Below are 9412 nucleotides of genomic sequence, written 5' to 3'. Positions count from 1 at the left end.
TTATTACATGACCAGTATAGTTCTCCAGACCATCGTTATATTGCACAGTACTCACAACAGCATAATACAGCATGAAGGGCCACTTTGTCTCTATACTATTCAGCTTGTCAAAACATGTAAGGCCAATGATGATCATCAGCATGTTGTGCATCACGTGCACACGCTAGTCTGTTAGGCTAATACAGTGAATGGAAAGACAGTAAGGCTGTACCTAGCAGTATATGAAGACATTTCACTTAATGACAATGAATGTAAAACAACAAAGCAGTGGTGGGAAAAGTACTCACATTTCTTACTTAAAGGGATATTTAAGTAGGCCATTACACTCGTATGACGGGATACGAGCGCGATACAGTAACAGGCTCTGTTAATAATAACCATGATACTTCATGTTATTATTCATACTGTACTGTACTGTGTGTTATTCTTTAGTGTCAGGGCTAGTCTTCTTGGTCTCGTTCTCCGGGATGTCGGTGACCGTGATCGTGATGTCAACAGGAGAAGGAGCTCTGCTTGGCGACGCAGGACGGCGGCCTGCAGGAAAGAACGCAGTTTAACCCATTGGTTCTCAAAGGGGGGGGGGGTAACAGGGGGTCGCCAGCTAAATGTCTTATCATAGCTTTTAGTGGTGGAAGAAATACTCAGATATTTTAGTAGCAATACCACAATATAAAATTACTCTGTTAGAAGTAAAAGGCCTGCATGTTCAGAATGTTACTTGAGAAAAGGAAAAAAGTATTGGCATCAAAATATACGTCCCAAAGTAAAATGTTTGAAAATAGCAGATCTACAAGCAGATCTACAAGCTCATCTACAAGCAGATCTACAAGCAGATCTACAAGCAGATTGCATGGCGACGTGTTGTGAGCTTGTAGATCGGCTATTTTCAAATATTTTATAATAATTATAATATATTCTGTTTACTAAAGAGCTGGAGAGACCCTTGTGACCGAACAAACGCTCTGTAGCAATGATTACTATCAGAATATAGTACTTAACATTTTTAACAAACAAAAAATATCACTTACCCTACCTTTAATTTACGAGAAAAAAAACACAGGTTTGACGAAATGTTGTCGAACCCCAACAGTTGTAAAATACGTACTTGGAACCTCTGGGTCATCAGACCCATTCACAGATGGGGAAGGGTCCGATTTAGTGTCAGGGTCAGAAGGCACACGGCCTATTAGGGGAAAGAGAAAGAGAAAGTACAGTACTTGAGTAAATTGACTTAGTTACTTTCCACCACTGTACTCAACCGAACCCAAACAGCCTAACAGTGACACAACAAACACAGTCGAAGCTCCTAAAATACGTACCGCATGATGGATAGAAAAGCCAAGGCTGTTCCTCACAGCAGGGGGCAGGGTCTAGAGAGGAAAGAGTCCAAACTGTTAGCTTTCAGGAAATGGGGAAAAATAATTCCTCCAGTGGATCCAATGTAGTTATTATTTAGTCACAAGCTCTTCTTAATACTTTTCATTGGTTCAACATTTATAAAACCCACACACACGCTTAAAGGGATAGTTCACCCAAAACATTACTTTTTTCCTATCGATGGTCATCAAACTATTGGCTTAGGAATGTGACAAAAACTAATGTACTAAATCTATGGATTCAAGTCTCCATGAGGTGACTAATCGGTAGAAAATAAGTCATTTTGGGGGTGAACTATCTCTTTAACCACTTTCACATTCACTTAAAAAATAGCAGATCTACAAGCGCCACATCGATTGTAGATCAGCGTTTTTTGCTACTTTTGTGTGACACTGTAGTTAGTATGACAAAGTAAGGCATTCATTTACAAGAAAAGTTGTTAAATACGTACCTTTAGGATGCGTGCATGGAGGTTCATAATACTGGCCTGGAGGAAAGACAGCAGTTAAAAAACACAATTTAGTAGATGCGTGCTGGTGTCACCACGCACTGAAAATAATAGATCTGCAAGCTCAAAACACTTCACACTGCTTTTGAGTGTCTTATAAGCTTCGAACACAATTGAGTGTGTGCTGTGTACATCTGAAGGTGTAAAATGCTTACCGTTGCTGTTGCTAATGCTGATGATAGACTGATGTCCAATCCTGAGTGACAGAGGTTATACACTGTTAGATTTCACAACCAGCAGCATTAAAAAAGGTCAATGGTGCATTTATATTGCGAAGGAAACCATGCAAGGCACCAGCCTGGGAGCAGTTTAGGGGTTCCGTGTCTTGCTCAAGGACACCTTTGCTCTACCTCCTGAGCTACTACCGCCCAAATGGTTCAAATGTGACCAAAATGTCAGCTATATTGTTGGTTAAAATAGAGCCTTGTTGTCAATAGTCTTATAGCCAGGCGATCGGATCTCTCCACCCCAGAAACCCCAGGCGGAGATCTCTGGAAGTCTGGCTATATGTGATACTATGTTGTCACACACGTACACAATGTTTTAGCAGGTGCTTTTGTAATGAGTAGCACTGCCTAAAGATCATAAGCCTAACATCTCCCGGGGCAGATGGGGGGATTCCCGTTTGGTGTGAGCGGTCGGTATATGGTCTTCCTACGCAGGAGGACTGGGTTTTTTTTAGTACATGTTTTCAACTTCTTTGTTTACTGCATTGGCTCACAACATGGCGGCCCCCACCATTGAGTTCAGTGGACAGGTGGCGCCATCTTGTGAGGTTCGCCGTTATTACTTCCAATGGTGTGACGTCACGTCGCCCACCACCCCATGTGATACGATATGTATCTCTGGGACTTCAATCTAAACTGTAAAACCCTCCGTGGTAATTTAACTTTGAAACTGAACAAAATGGAGCCAAACGGACCCGTAAGCGCACTCTCAGAGTTACAGATCCTTAAGGGTTTTTTTTTGGTTCCTAACTATCAATCATTTACCTGGGCCCCCCCCCCCCCATGGGACCCCACGTTGAGAACCAGTGGTCCATTGAACATCGTTAACCATTTAAATTCCAGGCCAGGCATTCACCTCCCCTCCTCTCCCTCCAGGAGTTTCCCGTAGGTGGCGATCTCTATGTCCAGGGCCAGCTTGGCGTTCATCAAGTTCTGGTAGATTTTCATCTGTTTGGCCATGTTGTATCTGTCGGTCTGCAGACCCTTCTGAAGTTCCTCGATGCGTGTTTGTGCGTCCTTCACCGCTTTCTTGCCGCTCTCCTCTGCCTCTGAGATCTTGTCGCCCACCTTCTTACACTGAGGACATTGGAGATGCAACGGTGCAACGGTTAATCGAAAGAATCAATTTAATCGATTACAAAAGAAATATGAATAATCGATAATTGAATTCAAATAATCTATGGATTAAAGGATTGTTGGGAAATGTACTTGTTTCTATGTTAGTAGAAACACCAATACTGCAATATCAAAATACTCTGTTACAAGCAAAAGTGTAGAATTCAAAATGTACTTGAGTAAAAGTACAAAAGTATTGGCATCAAAATGTACTTAAAGTACCAAAAGTAAAAGTACTCAAATATTTGAAAATGGCAGATCTACAAGCTTTTCAAATAGCCTATGTATAAAATAAAGTGGTTAATGTATGTTTTATAATATAATAATTTATATTTCAAAAGTAACTAGTAACTAAAGTTTTCAAATAATTGTAGTAGTATTGGGAATTGGAAATACTCAAGTAAAGTACAAATACTTCAAAATTGTACTTAAGTACAGTACTTAAGTAAATGTACCTAGTTACTTTCCACCACTGTCCTGTACACAAGACATAACAATAAAGAACTTTGAACCCTTGACACCGTGAAGTCGTGTGACATAAAAAACAAATACAGACTAAAGGGCCATTCACACCATGATACCAAGCACTATAACTATAACTAATTTATAAAGATATCGTTTTTTAAATAGTTCCAACAAACCAAACAAAGACAATGGTGAACTAAATAGATTATAGTTATAGTTCAGTTGTTCAGATACCAATACGGAAAAGCTGCCGATACTCCCTAAAATGCTGATATAGGTATTGTGAAGGAAAAAAATGGTATTGATACATTTCTAGTTATAGTTACAGTGCTTGGTGGGAAAGGCCCTTAACCGTATGCATATACTGTATGATTTGATCACATCCCTGTCACTACTCCCATGTTAATCATCAACATCATCAACACAAGCATCATTCAGTGGCGTGTACGGTACTCACCTGGACCTCCACATATTTGATATCGTTCTCCTTACGCTTGATCTGGTATTTGATCTCCTCGATCTCCCTCGTGGTTTCACTAAGTTGACCGTCGGTCTTGACGGTCGTGGAGGTAATCTGGTCAAACTGGTGCGGGCAGGGGATTGAGTAGAGGAAGTATAGAGGAGGTTTAGTTGGTTACTACTAGTCTACACACACCTGAGGTTTGTGTAAAAAAAAAAGGTACAAACAACACAAAAAACCTCACATCGGCTATTTTCACTGCATTTGAAACAGGGCTTAAGTGGTTAATTCACAACATATTTGTGTATAAGTTCCTAAGAAATGTAGTGGAGTCAAAAGTACAATATTTCTATTTGAAATGTAGCGGAGTGAATGTCATGCCAAAATGTGCTTTAGTAAAGTACTCCAGTAAATGTACTTAGTAACTGTCCACCATTGCTCTTCTCCTCACCTTGACCTTGTACCAGCTCTCGACTTCCGTGCGGCTATGTGCGGCGATCTCCTCGTACTGGACCTTGACTTCGGACACGATCTGGTCGATGTTCAGACCGCGGGAGTTGTCCATCTGGACGACCACGGACAGGCCCTTCAGGTGCTCCTTCAGCTCACACAGTTCCTGTGGCAAAACCAACAACGTTGTGAGCAGTGGTGGGAAAGGTACTAAAATGGTTTACTTAAGTAAAAGTATCAATGCTGCAATGTAGAAGTAGCCTACTCTTTTACGAAGTGAAAGTCCGGAATAAGTAGTGAAGTAAAAGTACAACATTTGCCTCTGAGATGTAGTGGAGTAGAAGTTAAAGTATAGACAATTGGAAATACTCCAGTAAAGTAAAAGAACCTCAAAACTGTACTTAAGTACAGTACTTCAATACATGTACTTAGTTACTTTACGCCACTGGTGAATTGTGTAAAGATGCTTTACCATGTCATAGAGTGTCCTGAAGATTTTGATATCCTCCATCAGACTAGTGACCTTCACCTCCCGTTCCACCTGGGCCATATAGTCCTTATCCACTTCCTAGAAGAAGACACCATTTCATCAGATGAATATGTGTTACATCAGGGGTGGGAAACTTTGATGATGGAGAGGGCCACTATATTTCCACACTCATCAAAAATAGCAAAAATAGCAGATATACAAGCTCAACGCATTTTGAGCTTGTTGTTTGAGCTTGTTGTTTTTGCTATTTTTTTAATTGGAATCCTGTTTTTTTTTGTTGCTATTTTTCTTTCAAATGCATTTAGTTATACTTATGTTAACTTTATGAACTTCAATAAAAATACATTGGACATAAAAAAGACAATAGAATATTATTACTAGTCATTAAGCTACTAATATAGACTGAAGTAATTAAAGCGGGTCATGTTTGCATGTTTGGAATTGTAACAGCTGAAATCAATAATCTATCAGTATTCCGATATAAACCTGCAGGCTGCATTAAATGAAGGTCGGGGGCCGCATGTGGGCCCCGGGCCACCAGTTGCCCATTTATGTGTTACATACATATACATCATGTCACACTTTTTTGCTGTGATGGTGTCTGTCACATTTTATGTGAGTTGATTGACTCAGTGGTTCTCAATCTTTTTCATGTCAAGGACCCCCAAGAAGATTTATGTTTGAAAATTAAAAATTATTCAAAATGTCAAGAATTTATTTTCCAAAAGAGCAGATGTACAGTACACGCTCGCAGCACGGCACAAAGTGATTTTTAGGTTAAAGTGGTTAAAATAATTGTGATGCTCCATTAACACATTTAGCTGGGGCCCCCTGGAAACCCCCCCCCCCCAAGGACCCCTGGGGGTCCCACTTTGAGAAACAATGGGTTAATAAACATTGCAAACGACACACAGTAAAATCCTCAGTTTTAATTTGAACCCAGAGAATGTAAAAATGTATGCAAATAGATCTATTTTTTTACACTATGCAGATATTTGAATCTTTCCTCTCAATGAAAATTGTCTGCTTGTTGAGGTTAAGAAAGTGGTTTAGCTGTTATATAACTAATGCACTTTCCAGTACTGTATAACAATGATTACCTTTTTAAGCTTTTTAAACTCTTCCTCTTTTTTTGCCCTCTTGATGACCTCCTCCTTATACCTGAAACCAGACACAGGAAAACAAAAACACACCTGTTAGTGTCATATTTACTTACATTTATGTGACTAAGAATAACGTTACAAACATACAATTCTGTATATATGTATTTCAAAGCGAACATTTTTAACTCAAATCTTTGCTTCTGGGGGATTCTACAAATGTCTTAACAGTTTTTTGAAAAAAACGTATGTCTTGGAATCCACCCTGGAAGATGGCAGGTTTCTGAACCGTTCACACTTCACAGCCCTCCTCTGAGACAGAGGGAGTAAAACACAAATGGTACCAAGTGAAGATAAGCAGTGGTGGAAAAAGTACTCAAATGTTTTACTTAAGTAAAAGTGTCAATACTGCAATGCAGAAATACTCTGTTACAAGTAAAAGTCCGGTATTCAGTACAAAAATATTGGCATCAAAATGTACTTAAAGTACCAAAAGTAAAAGTACTCATTATGCAGGGTTATCACAAGTTTTCAAAAATCTTTTTAAAATAGCATATCTACACACAATGTGTCGCATCGTGACCCACTGTGAGCTTGTAGATCGGCTATTTTCAAATGGCCAAAATAACATAGAGGGCTGAAGTGGTTACTGTATGGTTTGTATTAACAATCTAAATCTACAAAGTAACTAGTAAATTGTATACAAATAATTGTAGTGGAGTAAAAGTACAATATTCGCCTCTGAGATGTAGTGGAGTAAAAGTAAAACTGGCTCAAAATTGTTCTTAAGCACAGTACTTGAGTAAATGTACTTAGTTACTTTACACCACTGAAGATACAGTTGAAAATGGGGTGAAGTGCTCCCTTTCTTACTTTTTCTCGTAGTCTTCCACACTCTTGTTAATGCTGAGGCTCTCCAGGTCCAGCCTGCTCCTGTGCTCCCTGACCATGTCCAGCTTGCTTTTCAGGGTGGAGATGTAGACCTTCTTGGTGGGCTCGATGTCGGACGAGGCAGTGTCCAGCTCCTGCAGCAGCTTCCATTTGGTCTCCAGCTCCTTGTTCCTCTTCTCTAATTCAGGAAAATCCTGGAAAAACACAAACAAACAAACAAACAAACAGTGGTGGTAAAAGTTACTCAAATGTTTTACTTAAGTGAAAGTATCAATACTGCCGGGTAGAAGTACTCTGTTACAAGTAAAAGTCCGGAATTAAAAATTTACTTGAGCGAAATTACAAAAGTTTTGGTATCAAAATGTACTTAAAGTACCAAAATGTTTGAAAATAGCATATCTACAAGCTCATATGTACAAGCTCACAACGCGTTGCGGTGCGATGCATTGTGAGCTTGTAGATCAGCTATACTTGACCATAAATCGATGCACAAATCGACATTCAACTTTCTCAACTCGTGATAACATCGGTGGAACAGGCCTCTTACATTAACAATTAATCCAAGAAATTCGCTGTTGAGTTTCCCGATCTTGTCCTTCTCGCCCTCGTGGAGAGTTTTTTGGGCTTCGTCCAAGTCCAAGTTGAGCGGCGTCAGTAGGGTACGGTCGACCGATACAGGAGTGATGTGACACCCAATGTAGGGTCCACAGCTGACCTTGGTCCTGTTCAAGGACCCCAGAGACATACTACTGAAACCCGCTGCCCTGTACAGGCCGCTGCCGCTGCGCTGGTTCCCTTTGGAACACATGGTTGGTTGGTTGGTGGTCGTGGTGTGTGGTGCTGCTGGAGAAAGAGTCCCTGTTTGTGTGGAGAGAGGATAGAGTGTAGGTGAGAGCTGTCCTCTTTTATACACACAACACAGGGTGTGGCATTATGGTGAAGGTACGGTATGTGGCCCACCAATGTGGAGGAACCTGTCAGTCACATACCACTCATGGGTGGTAAGTGGCCCACCAATGTGGAAGAACCAGTCGGTTTGTCACATACCACCCATGGGTCAGCTGTCTGGCCCCCAGCTACCCATCGCTCTACAAACAGGTTGCATTGTTCCTGCCGCGGGCCAGAAGGAATTTAACCACAGGTGTTTCCCAAAACCACTTAAGCCCTATTTCAAAAACAGTGAAAATATCTGCATATCGGCTATTTTCAATATATCTTAAAACAAATAATAATTAACTATAATATTTATTTTTTTTCAATTGTAGGACACATAAAAAAAAGAAGAAAGATTTAATCTAATTTTGGGAAACATTGATGTAACCAACATAGACTGAATTCTACATCACTCGCTCATCACTTCGTCTCTCTTACAGTAAAATCCTCAACATTAATTTAACTCTGATGGTACAAAATGTAACCAAAAGGATCCTTAGGGGTCTATTTGGTTACATTTGTACACTCTCTGAGTTATAAACGGATGAATTAAGTTAATGTGACGCAAACAAAATGTATGGTAACATTTATGTAATATAAAGTGGGGTCCACGCGCATATGGTGGACTTTTTTCCACCACCTGGTTTTTATAATTCCTTGAAGTCTGTATTTTAAGATTCTGCCAGGTAACAGGCTGGAATAATGTCCCATGGGGTCATTTTAACCCTTTATTACACATTATCCTGAACCCAAACCAGAAAATGGAAAAAATAGAAAAGAGCGCAACCTTTGAAGGAAACAACCTACAGAGACAAATTATTTTCCCCCTACGATTTGGACCCAAGGAATTGTGTGTGTGTGTGTGTGTGTGTGTGTGTGTGTGTGTGTGTGTGTGTGTGTGTGTGTGTGTGTGTGTGTGTGTGTGTGTGTGTGTGTGTGTGTGTGTGTGTGTGTGTGTGTGTGTGTGTGTGTGTGTGTGTGTGTGTGTGTGTGTGTGTGTGTGTGTGTGTGTGCGTGCGTGCGTGCGTGCAGTGTGTGTGTGTGTGTGTGTGTGTGTGTGTGTGTGTGTGTGTGTGTGTGTGTGATAGAGCACTGCCTTCCAAGTAGGCTATGAAGGCTTACTTTAAGGCTCCTAGAATCTCCAAGAGAGAACTTTCAACTATATCAGGCACTTCTCCTGTGGAACCATCTTCGAGGTTTGGTCCAGGAGGCAGACACCCTGAGTTTAAGAGCAGGCTTAAAACTTTCCTTCCATTTGGGGAACAACAGCACCATCATCATCCATAGTCTCTTCTATCATTAAAGCCAGTGCAGTGCCACGTTTGATTACCTCAATAACAAATGACATGACCTGCCCGGTTAAACATGTTTACAATTTACAATTTAGCTGATGCT

At 40.4% G+C, this 9412-nt stretch overlaps 2 protein-coding genes across 2 annotated transcripts; both read right to left on the bottom strand.

Moving 5' to 3' along the window:
* Positions 1-278: 278 nt before the first annotated feature.
* LOC311057056 (keratin, type II cytoskeletal cochleal-like) lies at positions 279-5162 on the bottom strand. Its single transcript, XM_084073944.1, has 9 exons — positions 5076-5162; positions 4605-4769; positions 4151-4276; positions 2969-3189; positions 2041-2081; positions 1829-1864; positions 1320-1370; positions 1106-1183; positions 279-534 (listed from the first exon to the last, which is right to left on the bottom strand). Exons 1-9 carry the CDS (start codon positions 5151-5153, stop codon positions 422-424), a joined length of 909 nt encoding a protein of 302 aa, XP_083930070.1. The 5' UTR covers positions 5154-5162; the 3' UTR covers positions 279-421.
* Positions 5163-6157: 995 nt separating this feature from the next.
* On the bottom strand, positions 6158-8080 carry LOC311057199 (keratin, type II cytoskeletal 73-like; the record flags this gene model as incomplete). The annotated part of the gene is made up of 4 exons (XM_084074148.1): positions 6158-6254; positions 7067-7278; positions 7632-7942; positions 8074-8080. The coding sequence occupies 4 exons, from the start codon at positions 8078-8080 to the stop codon at positions 6158-6160; spliced, it is 627 nt and encodes a 208-aa protein (XP_083930274.1).
* Between the last annotated feature and the right edge of the window lie 1332 nt (positions 8081-9412).

Source organism: Gymnoscopelus microlampas (genome assembly GCF_963454915.1).
Source record: "Gymnoscopelus microlampas genome assembly, chromosome: 12".
Lineage (NCBI taxonomy): Eukaryota > Metazoa > Chordata > Actinopteri > Myctophiformes > Myctophidae > Gymnoscopelus > Gymnoscopelus microlampas.
The sequence above is the reverse complement of the archived record's forward strand: the minus strand, read 5'-3'. Positions and strand labels throughout refer to the sequence as shown.